The sequence below is a fragment of the Pituophis catenifer genome, unplaced genomic scaffold (assembly GCF_029215685.1).
Source record: "Pituophis catenifer annectens isolate HBS135680 unplaced genomic scaffold, rPitCat1.0.hap2 SCAF_8, whole genome shotgun sequence".
Classification (NCBI taxonomy): Eukaryota; Metazoa; Chordata; class Lepidosauria; order Squamata; family Colubridae; genus Pituophis; species Pituophis catenifer.
Genome location: NW_027256888.1, coordinates 15,356,874 through 15,378,602, shown reverse-complemented (window position 1 = coordinate 15,378,602; position 21,729 = coordinate 15,356,874). Strand labels below are relative to the sequence as shown.

At 36.8% G+C, this 21,729-nt stretch overlaps 2 protein-coding genes across 2 annotated transcripts; both read left to right on the top strand.

The window, feature by feature from the left end:
* The first annotated feature begins 1,421 nt into the window (after positions 1 to 1,421).
* Positions 1,422 to 15,839, top strand: LOC139320580 (protocadherin-23-like). The gene is made up of 6 exons (XM_070948957.1): positions 1,422 to 1,485; positions 2,371 to 2,481; positions 8,125 to 8,336; positions 9,581 to 9,732; positions 14,599 to 14,729; positions 15,817 to 15,839. The coding sequence occupies exons 1-6, from the start codon at positions 1,422 to 1,424 to the stop codon at positions 15,837 to 15,839; spliced, it is 693 nt and encodes a 230-aa protein (XP_070805058.1).
* A 128-nt stretch (positions 15,840 to 15,967) lies between these two features.
* On the top strand, positions 15,968 to 19,946 carry LOC139320579 (protocadherin-23-like). The gene is made up of 3 exons (XM_070948956.1): positions 15,968 to 16,267; positions 16,362 to 16,500; positions 17,551 to 19,946. Exons 1-3 carry the CDS (start codon positions 15,968 to 15,970, stop codon positions 19,944 to 19,946), a joined length of 2,835 nt encoding a protein of 944 aa, XP_070805057.1.
* Positions 19,947 to 21,729: the final 1,783 nt, after the last annotated feature.

Genomic DNA, 21,729 nt, shown 5'->3' with positions numbered 1-21,729 from the left:
CCGAAGGACTCAGGGCGGTGAACAGCCAAGCAATAAAATACATAAATACACAAAATTTAAAAACCAGATAAAATCAAATTAAATCATTTTGGCCCGGACAGATTAAAACACCCCAATAATTTAAAAACAGATTAAAATTTACATATTAAAAGAGGGAGGAGATTAGGCCAAGCCCGCTTGATGGAATAAAAAGGTCTTCACAGCGCGGCGGAAGGTGCGCAGATCTGGGATCCTCCGTACTCTTAATTGAGTAAAATTCTCCAGTTCTTTATCTTTATAACATTTTAACAAATGCCTATTATGGCAAATGTTTCTAAAGCTTAGTACGGTTATTTGGTTAGGATTAGCTCTTTTTTATTATTTGTCCGATTTAAACTACTAACAGAATGCTTGTTTGTTTCATGCATTTTATGTATCAGTTCTCTTCTAAATTAGGTAGACGGAATGGCTATATATATTTCTTTTCTAGATTTTTGGAGACCATGTCTCATACTTTTCTACATAAATCAGCATCAGTGGCTTAGAAAGAGTGCCATTATTTGATTTTGTTTACCAGATTTCACAAAGTCCACTTCACAGTTAGCTACCAATTTCTTTTCCTGTTCACCTTCTTTCTCTCTTCCTTTATAAATCATGCTACTTTGACAAAACATACTGAAAAACAGAAATCTTTGTTTGCCCATTTGATCATTTGCTTCATCGTACTGCCATTCATTCATTGAATTTATATGTCCACCCACCTCAAATTCATGACTCTGGGTGGCTATTATGGTTTTTTATTTTACAATTTTACAAGTACATCAGGAGCTTAGATTCAGAAATCGGTAACAAGCAACAGCCACTGCATGGGCTCTACCACATCCAAATCCCCAAGCTCAGTGACAAAACTGTTTTTTTGTCTTTGAGGCCTTACAAAAAATCAGCAGGGTCAGGGCTAATCTAATGTCCTAGATTATGATGTTTCAAAGGGCAGCTATATTTTATTGTTTTATCCATTACCAGCTGGATGCCCGTGCTTTGCTATGAAACTATGTGAGCGGGCTTGATAAATTGACACTTAAAGACTGAAACTTAATGTAGAATGTGTAACTCCATAGCATCAGAACGGGGTAATATAAGGCAACTGGCAGTTGGAACAGAGGGGGAGGGGGAGTAGAATGTCCCAGCCAACAGGCCGGATGAGTCACGCGCTGGCCACGCCCATGCCCGGTTTAGCGAAAGGATAGCATCAGAGTATGTTAATATACGCCAACTGGCAGTTGGAACAGAATTCTTTTCAGGTGGGGAGGTAGAGTAGAACGTCTAACTCCGTAGCATTAGAGCGTATGAATTAAACTGAATATATGAATATACTGTATATGAAATACTAATGTTCTGATGGTCATTTCGAAAAATCCTTTTTTAGCAAGTACCTAAAAGCCATGAGGAACATACATGCCAAATTTCAAGTTTGTAGGCTTTACTGTTCTGGAGATTTTGTGATGAGTGAGTGGTATTTGGCTTTTATATATATAGATTCCTGGTACACTTTGAAAAAATTCAAAGAGTAAAATAAAAATAAAAAAGCATATAAGTGCCAGGAAAAATATGTGTTTTCCTCTGTCAGAATTGTTTTTAGAACTTTATAAACTTAAATCTTCCTGTGTTAAATCATGCTTCTGCTCTCTCCTTAAGAGGCCTGGCTTGCGCTTACTAATATTGAACAATTACTAAGTTATATACAATATCTGCTTTGTATGAGAGATTGTGGAGAAAGTGATGGAGTGACAATTACGGAGAATCCTGGAAGAAGCAAGTTATTTGTTCTTTTTGTCAGGTCTGAGATTCAGGTCTCAGTATGACTTAAAGGTGGGACCTAAATGGAGGAAGCAAGACCATCCTCATCTTCCTCGATCTCTTGGAAAACTTTGACCCAGTCAACCGCAATATTCTTCTGGCCAGACTACAACAAGTTGGCAATATTATTCTTTGATCATTCCACACCCTCCATAATGGGAAAGCCCAATAAGGATTGTAGAGTTGGGAAGATATCTGGCTGATAGATGCTCCCTGATGATATGCTCCATAGTGTGGTGATCTCCCCATCCTGTTTAATTTCTATATGAGACCACTCACAGAAGCAAACTATTGGTTCAGGATTTGCGTCACTACTAAATAATGATAGTTGAATAGCTACATACTATACCAGGCCCAATGACTCGTACATTTAATGTCGTGACCCAGTATCTGGAAGCTGTTACAGTCTGGGTAGGAAGAAACAAGCTGTAAACACATATACCTGTAAACACTAAATATATTTCACCAGTTATCAGTTTAACTTGTTTCATACTTTAACATCTTTTAGAATAAATTTAATATTTGCTTTCACAGGTACTTCTGTTTTTACCGTTGCTGCTCATGACCAAAGTTTGTTGGAAAACAATGTAAAATATACAATCATCAGTGAACATGAGGATATTTTCTATATTCATCCCATCACAGGTAAATTAGCCTATTATTCTTCATATGTTCTAAAATCATTTGAGGCTTTAGGAAAATATTTTCCACAGTGGAGTTATGATTGCATTTGTATAAACATCATACAAGGGGTTAGTGGTTATTTATTTAAATTCCAGTAAAAAATGGGTTTAGTTTTAATCTTAAAAACGATGTTTGCTTAAAATAAAATTTTAAGTAGGGTTTCTTTCCTTAAAGTTCATCTGAATTGAGATTTATCCTTCTATAGTGATCTCAATAGCAAAGGTCAGCAATATATATATTTTTTATCTTAGATACCTAAAAATACCCAAACATTTCATTCAAAATTCCCCAAAGCAATTTCTGACTTTATGCACTAATAAGACCCAAGTTATGCAATGTTTTCAAAGTAACGGTTGCTATTCTTAAAGCAAACAAAAGGAATCTCTAAAAAAAAAGACTATAAGATGGTCACAATTATTAATTTCATGCTGATGATTTTATGCCAGTATATAACCATAGAAAACAAAAAATAATGAAATCTTGAATCTACGAATGTTGGATGAGATTTGGGAAACTATGAGTCATCCTCCCAAGGACTTCTTCCCTCTTCCTTTCATAGGCGATGTATGTGTTGCTCCTTCTCATTTGGTCGCACAGGTATTCACTCCGTGTTGCTTTTCTGAAAGCTGGAGGTTTTTTTGACATGAAGAGCTGATTCAGGAGGAGTTGGAAGGAGACCTGCACTCACACTACTAGGTTCACAGTAATGTTTCAGCTCTTTTATAATCTCAGTGAAGGAACATCTCAGTTATGGTACCAATAACTGAGTACTGCCAATATACTTCAACAGCTCACTTGATAGATTGCTCCATGAAGATAGTGAAAGGGCCTCCTCATACAACACAGAAGCCCACATGGGACAAGTTGAATGAATAGTAGAGTTAGTTACTACACTACACATGGAGCCTTGCAGCTGGCTCTGTCCAGCAAGATTTGTCTTGAGGAAGAAGGAACAAATGCAAATACATTTCACGGTCAACTTATCCCAAATGCTAAAATAAAATCCTAATCTAGTAAAATCTTGTTTGGTGTTAATAATTTTTAAAAATATCTATTGTATATAAAAATTTTGGATATAAATGTATGAGTATTCAGACTGCCACTTTCAGATTGAATTGATACAATTCAAGGTCTTTTCAACATCATTATATTACTCCATCTTACAAATAGCATACACATAATTCTCTGAATATATAAGTATATTTTAGCCCTGAATGCAGGGGTGAAATGCTCCTGGTTCGGACCCAGATAGCCATGGCGGCAGGTGGTTCAGAGAACCGGTAGCAAAAATCCCTGTCCCCCCCCCCCCCATGCCCAGCTGAGCTGTGCGATTATCAGAGGCTTTTTTTTTTTACTTTTAAAAGCATTTTTTCTACAACCTCTTCAGCCAAAGAGGTTGTAGAAAAAATGCTTTAAAAAGTAAAAAAAAAAAAGTTGGCCATGCCCACCCAGTCACATTACCCCCCACCAAGCCACGCCCACAGAACCAGTAGTAACAAATTTTACATTTCACCACTGCCTGAGTGATTTTGGAATTCAAATGGAAGAGAGTTCCAAAATTATGGATGAGATTCACAGGGTATCTCTTTTGCTGGTGGTGTTATGGAATCTCCATTGAAGATCTATCTGTCTGTAGTTTTATACAGTATGTGTCTAGAGTGCGGATTACGTACATCACTTCTTCATTCAAAGTTAGGTTTGTTTATCAGTTCTCCAGTTAGCCCGTTAATTGTACTGATGAGAAATACTTTTTCCAATAATGTGTTTTTTTAAAAAAATCTAAGATTTCATTTATTCTGATATGGGTACAACAATTGTGAACTTCCTATCAATTTTATTTACCAAATTAAACAAAGTAAAGATGGATTTTTCCATCCAATTTAGTATTTAACATCAACATTTTACACAGGTTGATCACAAAAAGGAATGTAAACCTTTTCTATATTTGTGAGAATTGAATTGTATTTTGTATTAAAAGTATATTTTGTATTCCCCAAATGCTGAAGTCAAAAAGAAAATGACCTGAAACATAAAACTATGTTTTAAAGATTTTAAGATGAAACAGGCTAGATTTTATGAGAAAAGTTGCTATATACTAAATGAATACCAGCTGACTGCTGAAAACATAATTTGCTCCTGGCTGTGGAAAAAGAGATCTACTGCTTAGTTAAACCTCAAGTATGTTTTTAATAATCAATTATTTTATTAACATGACTGTCTTATTTAATCTAAATCAAGTTCACATTTGGGAACATTTATAAAAGATGTTTTCAACAACTCCTCAGCTAATAGAATAGAGTAAAAACAAAACAAAACAAAGTAAAATAGTTTATATACTGCCTGACTTTTTGTTGGCAGAGTAATCAGGATATATTTCATATCCACCCAAGGTTTCATTTCTGTGGGGATGATTTGCTTAAATTATTTTGAGGCATGATTTACTTGTATCAGCATGCTGTGCAATACAGCTTTGAATAGGGTACAATACTAGGAAACTGGCATATGCCCAAATAGGAACATAACTGAATAATTGTTAACTAGGATACTTGCTGATTAGGAAATAGTGCATGTTGTTATTGCTGTTACAGCATCCAGCCTGTCATGAAGAAATGCCACCATGTAAGGGAATTCTGGGGGCAAGTAACTAAGATGACCACAGAAGCCTATAGTCTATCCTAAGTATCTGTCAGTGACATATGAATTTTCTTGAAATTTCAGCTGGCTAAATGAGCTTATATTGGCCATTAGTGCTCTCTAAAGGCGATAAAGTCTCTGTAGTTTTGCTTCTTTCAGTTTAAATCCATGGTAGACTTTCTTTGTAGTATAGGTTCGAATCACCTGTCCTGGTTTTTTTTCCTTTATGTCCACCTTTGATTTTGCAAAGTTTATCTTGCGACAGGGGTGAAATCCAGCAGTTCTGAGAGATTCTGGAGAACCGGTAGCGGAACTTTTGAGCAGTTCGGAGAACCGGCAGCGGAAATTTTGAGTAGTTCGGAGAACCGGCAAATACCACCTCTGGCTGGGCCCAGAGTGGGGTGGGAATGGGAATTTTGAGTATCTTTTCCCTGCCACGCCCCACCAAGCCACGCCCACCAAGCCACACCACACCCAAGCCATGCCCACAGAACCAGTAGTAAAAAATATGGATTTCACCACTGTCTTGTGATTCACAAGGAAGATACATACGTTGACTTTAAACCACAGGTTAATTCACTTGAAGACATAGTTTTTATCCCAGAGCTATAATTGCACTCAACAATGAACTAAAGGGCCACCATCAGTGAGCTGTTGGGCAGCATTACTTGATCTGTTGTGGATGTTTGGGTGGTTTAGGGGTGGGGAATTTGTGGTGGGTGGGGGTGTGGTTGGGGATTGTTATGTGTGTTCGACCTGGTCTTCGGGTGTTAAGTGAATTTCATTGTATAGGTATACTGTGTTGTACAATGACAATAAAGTTGTGTTATTACTATTGGTTAATCTTTCGTGAGATTCACAGCCTTTGAGGCTGGTTAATAGCTCAGCAGCTCGAGTCCTAACCAAGGACCTAGGAACTGTTAAGGTATCATCGGAGGATGTAAGCTGTTCCGAGTAAGGTGGTTTTTTGTAGAGTCAAAATGTTCAAGTCTGGCAAATTTAGAATTTCTAAATAGCGAGGTAGCCCTTTGGGTATTGCTCCAAGGGCTCCAATTACAATCGGGACAACACACAATTTCTTTTTCCACAGTCGCTCAACTTCAATTTGCAAGTCCCGGCACTTTGTGGTTTTTTCTTGCTGCTTATCTTCAATCCGTGCATCACCAGGTATTGCAATGTCAATGAACCATACTTTTTTCTTTTCAACTATTGTTATGTCAGGTGTGTTGTGGACCAAGTGCCTGTCAGTCTGAATCCTAAAGTCCCACAAGATTTTGAGTTTTTCATTCTCTAAAACTTTCTCAACCTGATGTTCCCAGTGGTTTTTGCTGTACTCAAATCCAAACTTCTGGCACAATTTCCAGTGAATGATCTTAGCAACACGTCATGGTAATAACAGTGTTATTACTATTATTATTATTATTTACTTTATTCATTAAACATGAAACTCAGTCAACTAAACATTCAGAAATGCATCACAATTACTATTGACTGTGCTAATGGTTGATACGGGTTGCTGCCAGCATCCTAGGTATCAACCAAGTACCTTCTTAAAATGTATGATGTTCCAAGTAGCACAGTTTTTTGCAGTTCCGCTGGTGTTATTGCAGGAAGCTGCAATTTGATGATGGTGATGATGATGATTGAGAAATGTAAAGATGGGACATACAGCTATGCTCTTTAAATGTCTTTTTGGTCCAAAGAATTTGTGCCATTTTTTGATCTTGGAGCTTACTGGTTTCTATATCTGTTTTCTTGAAATCTGTTATTCTCTCTGTCTTTCATTATAGGGAAAGCTAACCTTTTTTGTATAGCCAACTTATACCTTTTCTATGATCCGCACACAGAGGGCCTCTTTTCTGGCACTGTGTCTTGTAACTCAGTATTTTCAAGGCTAATACCCACATTAATCTACCAAGTTGGCATCCCACCACATGGGGAAAGTGAGGCCCAACCCTTTCAAAGATAATCGTATTGACCTGGAAAATTGGAAGAAACTGCTTCACCCATTCTAAGCTGTGTACCCCTCTAGTTCTCTGGAATTGAGATTTGGTATTTATTTCAATTATATGTGGTTTAAAAGACATACATGCTTCAATTCAATTGCAAGGATGCACACATTTCTATTTATATAGAATTGAATATATACTTTTTAATTTTATGTTTATGTTTATGTTTATTACATTTGTATACCACCCTTCTCCCGAAAGACTCGGGGCAGTGAACAGCCAGCAGATAAAATACAAAAAATACAAAATTTAAAACAATATTAATACGTTTTAATTTTGCTATTAAGACTCTGGTTTTCTGAAGAGTAAGAGTTTTGGCCTGCTTTATATTTTTTCAGGCTGTAGGAAAGGGACCCCATAACCCAGGGGTCAGCAACCTTAAACACTCAAAGAGCCACAAAGGTCCTAACCGGAAGCCCCCATTCAATTCTGGAGCCGACAGGAAGTCCGGTTCCCCCACCATAGTCTCCTCCTAGCATGGCGTCGTTTTTCCTCTGCTGACCGGAAGTCTGGTCCCCCCACCATAGAGTCTCCTCCTAGTGTGGCATCCTTTTTCTTCTACCTATCCTAGCCAAAAGCCCTATCAATTGTGGAACCGACCAGCAACAGGGAGCTACAGCAGAGGGATGAAAGAGCCACATGTGGCTCCAGAGCCACAGGTTGCTGACCGCTGCCATAACCAAGCTTTTGTGGTAAACAAACAAACAAACAAAAAAGACAAAAATATTCTACATATCTTTGATTGCTCTATTGTTTAACTTAAGTAAGAACAGATGGTATACCTCACTATTATCCATTATTTTTTGTAAGAACCATTTTATTAAGATTTCAAGATTCGAACTTGTTACCAAATTCCCAGAATAATTTTTCATTTTCACACCCTAATTTAGAAATTGTAATGAAAGAATCATTTTCATTGCATGTGTAACAGTCTGATGTAGATAACTTCTTTTGTCTCTAGGTGAAATTACAGTAAAACGTACTGAATTTCTTGACTATGAAATCAGAAAGGAAGTGCATTTTTCAGTTTTAGCTGAAAATAGCATGGCTTCAGCAGTGTGTGGTGTCACAGTATTCTTACAGGACATTAATGATAATGCACCCCAGTTTGAACAAAGCTATATCAGAGCATCAGTTTGGGAAGCCCAAGCCTATGATGCATATATTACACAGGTAAGAACATAATGAAAGATTAGAGCATGTACAGAGTGTACCTAACTCAACTTTTGATATTCCTTGCTGCTGAGAAAAGCTCCATTGTGACCTAATGCTCTACCTGCATAGATAAAGCCTCCAGGCTGCCAAGTAGCCTAGCTAAATAACTTATTGTGAAATGCAAAATGTGTATTCTCAGCAACCTAATGTAAGATAGCACCCTCTAACAAAGCTCTGGGCTATATGCCAGAAAATGTATTCTTTTCCCCTTCCGAGGTCCTTTGTTTGCAGACCATTGAGAAAATCATGAGGTTTGCATGAAATCATCGATATGAAATTATGTTTCTAACACTGACGATCTGTGCAAGCTGTGTAAACTATAAGAAGTTCAAGAAAACGTTTTTGTGCGTGGCAGCTTCGGCTTTTTCTTTTTCTCTCTGCCTGCTCTGTTTAAGGTGGGAGATAAAATGTCGCCCAGTTTTGCTTTCTGATCAGAAATAAAACTGATTATCAGTTGCCTCGTGTTCAGAGTTTCATTGGATTTATCAGATTCTAAGCTGCACTCAAAAACCTTACAATAAGGATACAAACATCACCCTGCTGGATCAGATCCCTGACCCATCTTTTATTACAATAGCCAACCAACTACTCAAGGTAGCCCACTAGTTTTCTAGCAGATTGCCTTCAGAGGCAGACAGGAAGTGTTAACATCTTCCCTTTAAGTTACCAAGAAAGTAGTACAGTAGTGTATTGCATGTGAAGGCATTGTAAGAAGAAATACTACTGCAAAATCAAGAAAGAAAACTGCTGAACTTCTAATGGATATGTGATTCCTGTTTGAATGGAAACCTAAAACCAGAGTTTAGGAAGCTAGCCAAGAGCTTCCATGCACATTGTTACCCCTTCTTGTTCAGGTGTGAATGACAGAAAACTTCAAAAGACAAATTTAGGATTTGGAACTCTCTACAAATACATTAGATTACTACACATATTATTTCAGCGGTTTCAAATATGATAAAAGTTGTCTATAAGTTATTTTGTTGAGATGTATTTCATAAGTTGTTGATGAAATACATTTGAATTATATATGCACATATTGTCACACATGACCAAAATATGACCAAAAACATATTCTGAAAAACAAAAAAATTAAGCTAACGTCACTTACTAGCATCATAGGCCGTTTTCTGTTCTAGAATGGCAGACATCTGTCCTGGAACCTTTATTGCCTCAAGATTAGCATGGATTTTGTACCCATACAGATCTATGCAACAGACTCTGACAGTGGACGAAATGGAGAAATTGAATATTCTATTTTATTTGGGAATATAAATGAAGTATTTCTTATTGATTCATCACGAGGAATTATATCTACAAATATGGCCCTGGATCGTGAAGACATTTCATTATATAGGTTTGTAATGATTATAAAATCTATATTATATCATGTTTGACATGAGCCTTGAAAATGTGTTACTTATATTATAAGCAAATACAATACGGATATGTAAATGGGTTATACATATGATTTTTTTTTCTGAATTTGGACCATAGCTACACCAAATATGTTGTGTGTAGTTGTATGTTATGTGAATAATGGATGATGTGTTGTTAGTTTTGTTACCTGTGTCCTTCAATACTTCTTGTCATACTCTATGGCAGAAATATGGTATATCAGTCTTACTTACTTTGTTACTTGTTAAGTATTTTGGGGAGCGCACGTTTTTATGTATTTGATAATATGATTTGTGAATCTCATTTTCTGACACAGAATCATAGGAAGTTGTCAAATCACATGGTGGTCCATCTAGAACAAGGGTGTCAAACCATCGTCCGCTGCGTTGGGGTTTTGTTTGCCCTTGAGGGGCTGAGGTGGGCATGGCGTGGTCATCACGGTACCGGGTGGGAGTGGCTGGGCCTGGGGCGGCAGGGACCAGTCCAACTCTGCAACCTATCATGGGCTGGATTTGGCCTCCGGGCCGCATATTTTATACCTTTGATCTAGCACATTAATGCTTACATGATGGCAGAGCTCTCCATAATTCCACCTTGGAATCGTTCTCAACACTGACCTTTAACAAACATAACCTAATGGTATGACATTTGCCACTTCCAAAGGCACTGGTGAAGATTCTTTCATCAGCACTCTTGAGGTTTCATCTAAAATAGTTCGGCAGCATTTGAGGGATGTGGGTTCCTGATCTTCTGGAGAAATACAGTAGGCCATGATATAGTAGGCCACATCATGATATAGTGACATCATAGAAACAGGTGAAGGTGAATTTACCAGCCTCCTTTGGGAGAATACGTGTGTACTGAATGAGGAAAGTGGAAAACTGCTCCTATTCATCCTCAGAATAAAAAAGCCCAGTCCCAACAACTCCAGCTCATATTTTGGAAGACACTTTGGCTCTGTTTTCAGGGAGTTGGAGGATTTAAAAATGAAAATGAGAGCAGTGCGCCTCTCGAAGGCTTTGAGCTCCCATTCCACCTTTATTATCATGATTGGTTACACAGTCAGTCAGATAGTTAGACTGGAATTGACATTTGTGTCTTTCTCAAGGACCTGGATAGGCAGATATTGTTTAACCACCACACCTCCAGCTATGCCACATCCATTATCCAGACATCTGTCTTTCTTATCAATCAGACTTAATAATTGTTGATAAGAAAGACGAAGTATGTATTATTATTATTATTTCAAAACAAAATAAATGTAAAAAAGTTGCAGAAGGTGAAATATAGTCATTTTACCATCAAATTTGGGTGGCACAGTTTCAAGATGGTGGACGTACAAATGAGGCTGTTTTTGATTGCCTAATGCTAGTCTAAATCATATTTGTGGAGGGTTTGTTTTTTTTTCCTGATGTATCTAATTCAGTATGTCTGGAAATAATTTCCAAAGCTTTTTTTCTAAACATATTACTGAATGCACAATTAGAAGTGATTTCATGTGCTCTAAAATAAATTGTTGCTTTTAAAATGCATTTCCTTGAACAAACTATAACCAACCTTAAGTCTGAATTTTTTTAAAAAAACTTCTGAAACTACAATGATCTGTTGTTGAAAAATGCTGGAAAAGTAAAAACTTGAAAGTATGAATTTCAGAGGGAACTGTTGACAACAGATTTTATCTAGATGCCCTTGATTATATATTTTATCGTGTTTTTCAAACACTGAAATTTAAGAAATTGGTTAGATTAGTATGTATTTCAACATTTAGCTTACTTATAAATATTCTAGGCATAATATGAAATTATGGCTGTTTAGAAACTTAAATACAAGTTTGTAATTTAAGTAATATGTTCTGACCATTTTTAAACAACAAAAATCCAGTATAGAACCAGTGTTCTATACTGGTTCTATTGAATGGCAATAGAATCCTATAATCCTATAATCAAATTGTAATATTCGTTCCTGATATATAAATGTTGTTATTGTTAGTTGCGAAGTCATGTCCGACCCATTGTGACCCCATGGGCAACGGTCCTCCAGGCCTTCCTGTCCTCTACCATTCTCTGGAGTCCATTTAAGCTCACGCCTACTGCTTCAGTGACTCCATCCAGCCACCTCTCTGTTGTCCTCTTCTTTTTTTGCCTTCAATCTTTCCTAGCGTTAGGCTCTTCTCCAGTGAGCCCTTCCTTCTCAATAGGTGGCCAAAGTATTTGAGTTTCATCTTCAGGATCTGGCCTTCTAAAGAGCAGTCAGGGTTGATCTCCTCTAGGACTGACTGGTTTGATGGCCTTGCAGTCCAAGGGACTCGCAGGAGTCTTCTCCAGCACCATAGTTCAAAGGCCTCTATTCTTTGGCGCTCAGCCTTTCTTATGGTCCAACTTTCACAGCCATACATTGCAACTGGGAAAACCATGGCCTTGACTATACACACTTTTGTTGGCAGGGTGATGTCTCTGCTTTTTAGTGAGCTATCTGGATTTGCCATATCTTTCCTCCCAGGAGCAGGCTTCTTTTAATTTCTTGGCTGCAGTCCCCATCTGCGATGATCTTGGAGCCCAGGAATATAAAATCTGTCACTACCTCCATTTCTTCCCGATCTATTTGTGAGGGGACATATGAATAAAGGAAAACAAATGTTTGTTACTTTTTGAAAGGAGGTTATTGTATCAGAGATGAAAGGGAATATAAATTTTCCATATTTATTTGACAATGTATATTCTGCTATACTTCAAACATGTACAATATATTAATACATTTGAAATGATAAAACTGACGTATATCAATTTAAGACTATTTACAATATAGAAAGCATATTCACTCCATTAAGTCTTTGTGTCTATGCTTAGTCCTGTTCTTTTGTTCTAGCTTTTATTGAACTTTGTGGTTCTTTACGTATCAACATAAAAAGTGCTGTGCAAATGTTACCAATTAAAGTTATTTAATCTTTTGAAGAATATTTTGCCTTAACTTAGAAGTTATTGTTGTAAAGTAGTATGGTTAAGAGAGTTTTACTACTTTTGTATAATGCTTTATTGCTTTAGGAAGTCAATGAGGTGAATCAAAACTGAACGGACTATTTTAGTATCAAAGAAATCAATGAGGTAATTAAACTATGTTTTCATTAAAATCCCATTGATTTCAGTGAGAATGAATTTAGATTTGATCCATCTCAATGTTTGCATATTTAAACTTTACATGGATTATAAAGCAGTTGAAGTCCCACTGAACTCAATAGATGGTATTTTTTAGTAAGACACTACTTAGTCCAATTGGATATTATCTCAGGTGAATTTCCTTATGGCAGGGGTGTCAAAGTGGTGGCCCACAAGCTGGATGCGCCACATGCAGGCCATGCCCACCCAGCTCCACAAAGACAAAAAAGTCACGATACGTCACGTGACGTGATCAAGTTGTGTATGGAATGACCTCATACTGAAACCAGTAGGATTTTTCAATGCAATTTATACTAACATATTTTTTTTTTCTCTCACCATTGCTTATACTGTACCATTCCTCTTGGTCTATGCTCATATAGGTTCATATCACATTACTATTGCAGAAAAAATGCAGCAGGGAGCACTGTTTGCTGTCTTAAATTCCTGCATAAAAGGCAGTATATAAATCAATAAGAATATCATGTACATTTTTAGTTTTGTAGCACTATTTCTCTCTTTCTCATTATTTATTTATTTATTTATTTATTTATTTATTTATTTATTTATTTATTTATTTATTTATTGGTTTGATTTATATGCGCCCTTCTCCGGAGACTCAGGGCAGCTTACAATGCGTTAAACAATAGCCTTCATACTTTTGTATATATCTGCTTAGTAGGGCTTTCGGCCCTGCCTAAGCAGTGTTCTTTTTATACAAAGTCAGCTTATTGCCCCCACAATCCGGGTCCTCATTTTACCTACCTCGGAAGGATGGAAGGCTGAGTCAACCTTGAGCCTGGTGAGATTTGAACTTGCAGTAAGTTGGCAGCTAAGTGCTACTTTAACAGCACTTTAGTCCACTGCACCACCAAGGCTCTTCCATTATATCTAAATCCATTATATCTGTATCTACCGTGTTTTCCAGAAAATAAGACCCTGTCTTATATTTTTTTGAACCCTGAAATAAGCGCTTGGCCTTATTGCCATGCGCTCAAAAGCCCAATTGGGTTTATTATCAGGGGATGTCTTATTTTGGGGGAAACAGGGTATATCTATATCTATCTATCTCTATCTCTATCTATCTATCTATCTGATGAGAGAGAGAGAGAAATAGTGCTACAAAACTAAAAATGTACATGATATATATTTCTACAGTATATCTATACCTATACCTATATATCTCAAATTTATATTATTTGGTATAAAATGGTTTGTCGTTAATGCGACTGCTTGAGGGCTCCTGGATTGGAGCTGAAAGGCGAAAGGGAAGCAGTATGCTCCCTCCCATATTGGAGTAGACCAGGTGCTTCAACAGAAAACCATTGTGTGTGTGTGTGTGTGTGTGTGTGTGTATGAGTGATAACATCTGGATCGAGGTTCTTAAAAAAGAATTATAAAACAATTATTAATGCTACTGTTCTAATCAATTACTAACATAGTATGTCATTCTATAAATTAAGAAAATCCATTCAGTTGCTTATGTTTTTTTTTTTTAAAACCACCAATAGACAAATACAGGATTATCTTTCACAAATGATTTTATTATACTAACATTTTCACTGGAAAAAAAAGTGACAATTTTTCAGACACTTTGTAATAATTAGTATATTAATTAACCTGTGTAATGCTTCTGGCAGCCAATAATCCCAGGTTTACTGATTCCCTAATAGGTTGGTTGTACAAGCTGCTGACAAAGGAACTCCTGGGCTATTTGCTATTTGCACTGTAGAGATAGAAGTTGTGGATATCAATGATAATGCCCCAACTCTGCAGCCATTTGATGTTATCCATCTCTCTGAAAGTAAGAATGATTCTCATTTTATGCTTGGATTAAACTTTAAACATGGGAATAGTTTTTCTTTCAATTTATATTCTTGCTCAAATAGCAAGTATCATTTCAGCAAATATTCTGTGAGATATTTCTAATACCTATTAATATTCTATTTTTGAACTATTTAAAATAAACACCAAAAAATAATGCAATCTATTCCTTTAAATCCTCAAAGGACGTTTTGTCTTAAGACACAGCAATCTGGAAATTAAGAATTGATTATTATTTATTATTCCTGACATTTAGTTTTAATTTCTGTTTTACTTTTGGGGCGAAAAAAACCTACTGTGAAGCTAAGACAACCAACTTTAAGAGAATTTTAGAATACTCTTAATGTTGATGGAAGTATGGTGTCTTGAGCTAGTGGAGGAAAATTGAAATCTAACTCAAATAATGGTAGCTAATTTGTCAGGTTTTAAAAGTAGACTAGATAGGAAAGAGATGACAATATCAATAGCTACTAAAATAAATAGCTCTTTACTTCTCTTGAATCATGGGCACTGATTGTTGGAAATCAACAGTAGAAAGGGATTTTTACTTTCTTCTCCAGTTCTGTGACTTCCCAAATACATCCAATTGGCTTCAGTGTGATATAAAATATTGAATTAGAAGAGCCTTTGTCAAGATCCAGAGGAGTTGTTCTTATAGTTATATAACAATAATTAAAAACTTATCTAATATTCTGTGATCAGTATTGTAAAAATTAAAAATGGTTAGGTGTAAAAGTTAAGATTCCTATCTTGAAATAATTGTGCATGTGAATAACAAAGGTTTATGAAGGAGGCTATGGTACATATCGATCTTCGTGATCTCCAGAAGCGAAGTGGATTAAAATCTGGTTAGGAGCAGGAAAACATCCCAGAAGAAGGTTGCTTAAGGAAAGTATATTGCCATGGCCATGAAGTATCTAGAAGTCAAGCTACCAAGTGCAACATACAGGGAGTTTGAATATATTATTCCCAACTCTGCTCAGATAATTGGGGATAGCCATATATTTGTATTGTGGTTGTTGCAAAATGTACAGAATGAAATGTAATATTATTGTTACTCATTTTAGAATTAAGTTTAAAATTTGCCTAACATCTATAAAACTATGATCATTTGTGATATAACACTTCTGTTTTTTTACTAAATAATTTAGAATCAATAGTTGGCTTACATTATTCAAACCATGCAAGAACTACTGTGATATAGTCTCATTTTTAAGCATGATTGTTGTAGGTACACCAGTTGGATTCCTACTGATACAAGTAGTTGCAAATGATACAGACCTGGGCCCCCCTCTTCACTACAGTTTTGCTGAAGGTTATAATCATGGAAAGGAATTTGCAATCGACCAATTGAAGGGAACAATTACACTGGTGAAGGCATTAGATTTTGAAACAAATACTCATTTGGAACTTTTTATCAACGTTTCTGATTCTGTGCATCAAACCATAGAACAACTTCAGATTCTTGTAGCTGATGTCAATGATAATCCTCCAGTATTTATTCAGGATGCCTATCAGGTAAGAAAAAGAAATGCCAGGATCAGTAATTACTTTTTAAAACCAATTAATGGTCAATATTTGAAATGCTGTATTTTATTTCCCTTTCTTTCAGGTGATTATACCTGAATGTAGGTACATAGATGACTCTGTCTTGACTGTGCATGCCACAGACAAAGATTCAGAGCACAATGGAAAGATATTCTACAGAATGATTTCTGTCTCTGATACATTTTTTATTGATCCACAAAATGGTGAGCATGCATAAACAACAACACAAATTGGGAAAAATCCTGTTCAAGATTCTGTCTACTGAGAATGCTTAATAGGCGGTCTTTTCATGCATACCTAAGTGTAGCTAAATATATTATTCATGATTTTAATTAAGGATCTAGGTATTTCTTCTAAGTACTAGAAGAAAGGATCCAAGGAGTATATATACTATATATATCATATAGTATATATTCTACCCAGTGGTGGGTTTCAAAATTTTTTACTACTGGTTCTGTGGGTGTGGCTTGGTGGGTGTGGCATGGCATGGCATGGCTTGGTGGGTGTGGCAGGGGAAGGATACTGTAAAATCTCCATTCCGTCCCCACTCCAGCAGAAGGTTACTACAAAATTGCCATTTCCTCCCGATCAGCTGGGACTTGGGAGGCAGAGAATAATGGGGGCGGGGCCAGTCAGAATTTTTACTACTGGTTCTCCGAACTACTCAAAATTTCCACTACCGGTTCTCCAGAACTGGTCAGAACCTGCTGAAACCCACCTCTGATTCTACCCTGTTTTCCCCAAAATAAGACATTCTCTGATAATAAACCCAATCGGGCTTTTGAGCGCATGGCAATAAGGCCAAGCACTTATTTCAGGGTTCAAAAAAATATAAAACAGGGTCTTATTTTTGGGGAAACATGGTATATTTTGGATTGTATATCTACTCTTTGGCCTATCTAAATCTATTCATTTAATTTGAATGCTATTATTTTTCTGTGACTTAGAAATTTCACTAAATTAATACATTTTAAGAATATCAGAATTTCTTTAAATATAAGAATAAAGTACTAACATGTTATAATGATTTTCACAATAGGTACATATGTTTTTCATACCCCTGAATTTATATGAACTCCATTTAGTACATGCAATTTTTGGCTGCCTGGAATTGTCCTTTTATATTGTCTTTCTTTTTTGTAGCACATAAAATTTTTTAAAATGATGATCTTTGTGCAATACAGAAAGTGGAAACTATAGTGTTACTACTAAAAGTTTTTGCACAACATAATGCATGTTTTATTTTATTTTAGGTTCACTATTTCTTGTTAAGCCACTGACCTATCAGTTCAGTAACCCAGAGATCCGTCTCCTTGTAGAAGCTGTCGACCATGGAAAGCCACCTTTGACTGCCATGACTTCTGTTACAGTGCAGATACAGGCTATGAATACTTACGTTCCTCTGTTTACAATGGCAATCTATACTTTTACTATAAGTGAAAATGCTTCAGCTGGAGAGAACTTGTTTACATTTTCAGTTAATGACCAAGATAGAAATCATCAAGGCACCAATGTTGTGTATTCCATCATTGGTGGCAATAACGATAATAAATTCTATGTGAAAAAGCTTTTATTTGGGCCAGAATATTCAGATCAAACGATTGGAAATCTTGTTTTGAGAAGCACCCTAGATCGAGAGAAATATTCCTCTTATAAGTTGTTAATTCTTGCCTCTAATCATAGAGCTGCTCATCTAAATTCCACTGCTACCGTGTCGATTACTATTTTAGATGTTAATGACAATCCACCTGTATTTACAAGTTTGGAATATCATGTTCATGTCAGGGAAGATTTTCCAGTTGGTAATTACATTACTTCAGTGTCAGCGTATGATTATGATGCTGGAACTAATTCAGATATCACTTACAATATAGCCTCTGGAAATGATAACGGGCACTTCCAACTAGAAAGTAAAACTGGCTCAATACGTCTCATCAGAGCTCTAGATTACGAGGATGCTACGGAATTCAATTTGACTGTTCAAGCTTCTGACGGAGGAATAGTTCTTAAAAACGTGGCTTTTGCTGTTGTTTTTATCAGTGTCCTTGATGCTAATGATTATGTCCCCGTATTTGTTTTTCCAAACCTCGAGTGTGGTATACATGAAAATATGCCTGCTTTTTCCTCTGTTTGCACAATTTCTGCACTAGATTTTGATACTGGCCCTTGTGGTTATCTTTCCTACTCTATCCAGTCATCTTGCTTGTCTACTCATCTTGGGAATCTTGGAGATCATAACCTGTTTATAATAGATTCTTTGTCTGGAAATATCCGCACCAAGCAGGTACTTGACTTTGAACATCAGAGTAAGTACTGTTTCGTTGCACAGGCAAAAGATAAAAGCAATTCCACAGCTACTGTTACTGTTCAGATTAATGTTGAAGGATTGGATGAATTTGACCCTGTGTTCAGCCAAGATGAATATTTCTTTTATTTTCCCGAGAAGAATGAAGCAGGACAGTTGATTGGCGATGTAAAAGCATCAGACTGTGATGGTGGCTTGGATGGTGTCATTTATTATACTTTGTTAGAACAATCTTCCTTCTTTTCGGTGAACTGTAGCAGTGGGTCTGTTTATTTGGCTAGATCTTTTCACAAAAAAAGAAGCAGCATGAAGAAGAAAGATGGCACTTTTGAACTTCTAATAAAAGCTCATAGTCCAAAGCAGGACTCAAAATCCAGCACCTGCACAGTTCTGGTAAACATTTCTAATAGCCCTAAGAGCTATCACACACTGCGAGCAGCTAACCTATCTGTTAACATTGCCATCTCTATTATAATACTTTTGTTTTTAGCCATCTGCCTTGCTGTGCTTATTGGTAGATATATACTAAAAGATACCCGCAGGTGTAGCCTGAAGAAAGAGTTGCCATGTCCCTCAGTTATAGATCTAAACATGCATAGACAAAAAACCTCATCTAAACATTTCCAAGAACCCCAAATCTATGGAACAACTATTCTCCCTTTAGGGAGCATAGCTGATTGGCTAAGTTTAATTGGCACCATGGATAAAAGAAATATTGATAGTGTTTGTGTACAACCCAACTCACATAGCCACGGATCAATGAAAGGGTCAATTGGAGAAGATGTGGAACTAAAAAAGGTCAATGAACATCCTTATAGGAAGGGTACTAGATTTGCTTTAAGTGACAGAGGCTCATTTAATCCAGATTCAGGGATTCCAAGGGATTCTGATCAGTTTTCATGTCAGTCTGGAGAAAATAAGATGATGTCCGTTTCTCAAAACACAGAGGCCCTCCATTACTTCAGAGAATTACTCTGCAACAAAATGTTGTCCCATACACTTGCAAAAGTGACAGTTAAAGAAATTGAGATAATGACAGATCTCACAATGGAATGTATAGTAGCACCTGATAGCAAGGATCTTGTTACCCCAGTAGACTCTGTTAAAGATCTTGGAGAGAATTATAACTGGAATTGTTTGCTGAACTGGGAGCCCAGCTTTGAGCCTCTTGCTTCTGTGTTCAATGACATTGCAGAACTGCAAGATGAAAGTATCGAAATGCATAATTTTCCTAAAGGGGACAAATCTTTCATTTTTCCTCCTCCTTTGCTTACTTCTACAGCTCAACCTGATTTAAAGTCATTTTTCTCCCAACTGCCAACTTCATTGCCAGATGTATTTTAAAAATATTCCCACTCATCTGATATCCATCATTTGAAATCTCCTTCAGCACTTATAACCCCATGTTTTTCACCTTTTCACCAAAGAGCCATGGTGGCACAGTGGTTAGACTGCAGAACTGCAGGCTGTTAGCTGCCTGCAATTTGGCAGTTCGAATCTCACCAGGCTCAAGGTTGATTTAGCCTTCCATCCTTCTGAGGTCGGTAAAATGAGGACCCAGATTGTTGAGGGCAATATGCTGACTCTGTAAACTGTTTATAGAGAGCTGTAAACCACTGTGAAGCGATATTTAAGTTTTAATCAGTTCCAGTTGTTCAGCATGCGAACTTTCAACAGCAGAAGAAATTTAAGAACCTGTGCAGATAATTTATCATTGGTTTCAAATATAAAACAGACATTTGGCATTCTTATCATATGCTATAAAACACAGCATCCTATATCATAAAGCTGTAAATGTTTTATTTTCATAAATTAGAAATTACTTAGCCAAGCTTATTTTCATAAATAATTGTCCACAACATATACTATCAACTTGTCAGATACTACCAGGAATAGTCTATCTCTTTTCTCCTGCCTATGTTTGAGATCCCTGTTTAGGGGAAATCCAATTTATTTATTTATTTATTTATTAGTTCAATTTATATGCCGCCCTTCTCCGGACACTCAGGGCGGTTTACAATGCATTAAGCAATAGCCTTCATACTTTTGTATATACCTGCTTAGTAGGGCTTTTGCCCCCCCCCCCCAAGCGGTGTTCTTTTTTTATACAAAGTCAGCTTATTGCCCCCACAATCCGGGTCCTCATTTTACCTACCTCGAAAGGATGGAAGGCTGAGTCAACCTTGAGCCTGGTGAGATTTGAACTTGCAGTAATTGCAGGCAGCTGGCAACTAAGTGCTACTTTAACAGCACTTAGTCCACTGCGCCACCAGGCTCCTTGGAAATTACTTTTACATGATGTTCATTCTGAAACTCGAGATGGGTATTACTAAAGATGTGTTCATTCAGTGGAGTCATGGTGCACTGGAATCAAACAGATCTATCATGGTCTTGCCAACAGAACAGAGATTATACTACTTTTTTGCCTAATCACGGGTGGGTTGTACTTACCTTTAGTACCGGTTTGCAATGGGGCTGCGTGCTCGCGCTCACTTTACATGCGCAGAAGCTTCCTGATGACGTTTGGGTCGGTGGGTGAAGCCTCCCGCCGGTTTTACTACCGGTTCTTGTGAACCGGTCCAAACTGGGGGCAACCCACCACTGTGCCTAATCAAATTACTCTGAGTCAAGCATACTTCAGTTTAGGGGGGAAATGGTGCTCCAGTATATAATATTTCATTTGGGTAATGAAATGTCTGCAAGGAAACAAGCCCAGAGAGCACCAAGGACCCCACTTGTCAACCCTAAGCTACAAATATTCTCTTTTATGAATTCATATAGATGTACATTTGCATATTCACATGATAGAGCTAGTATATTTATAGTGAAAAAAAAACATTTTTACCAGTTTTACAGGGGTTTGCTTTTTTTTTTTTCAATGAGAGATTGTCTCTGCACCTTCATCATAATTACTGTTTGTGAAATTATGATAAGTTTGAATTGGTATTGGATGCAAAAAAGGTCCTTGAAACGTTCACTTCTTCAGTGCATATCTAGAATAATCGTGGTGCAAAATATCACTGATTCTACGGACTCAGATTCTATGACTGGTTGATTATTCTGAACAATTCGAGACACAAAATATATTGATTCAGTAATTTTGTGACTCCTGCAAAGATAAGGATAT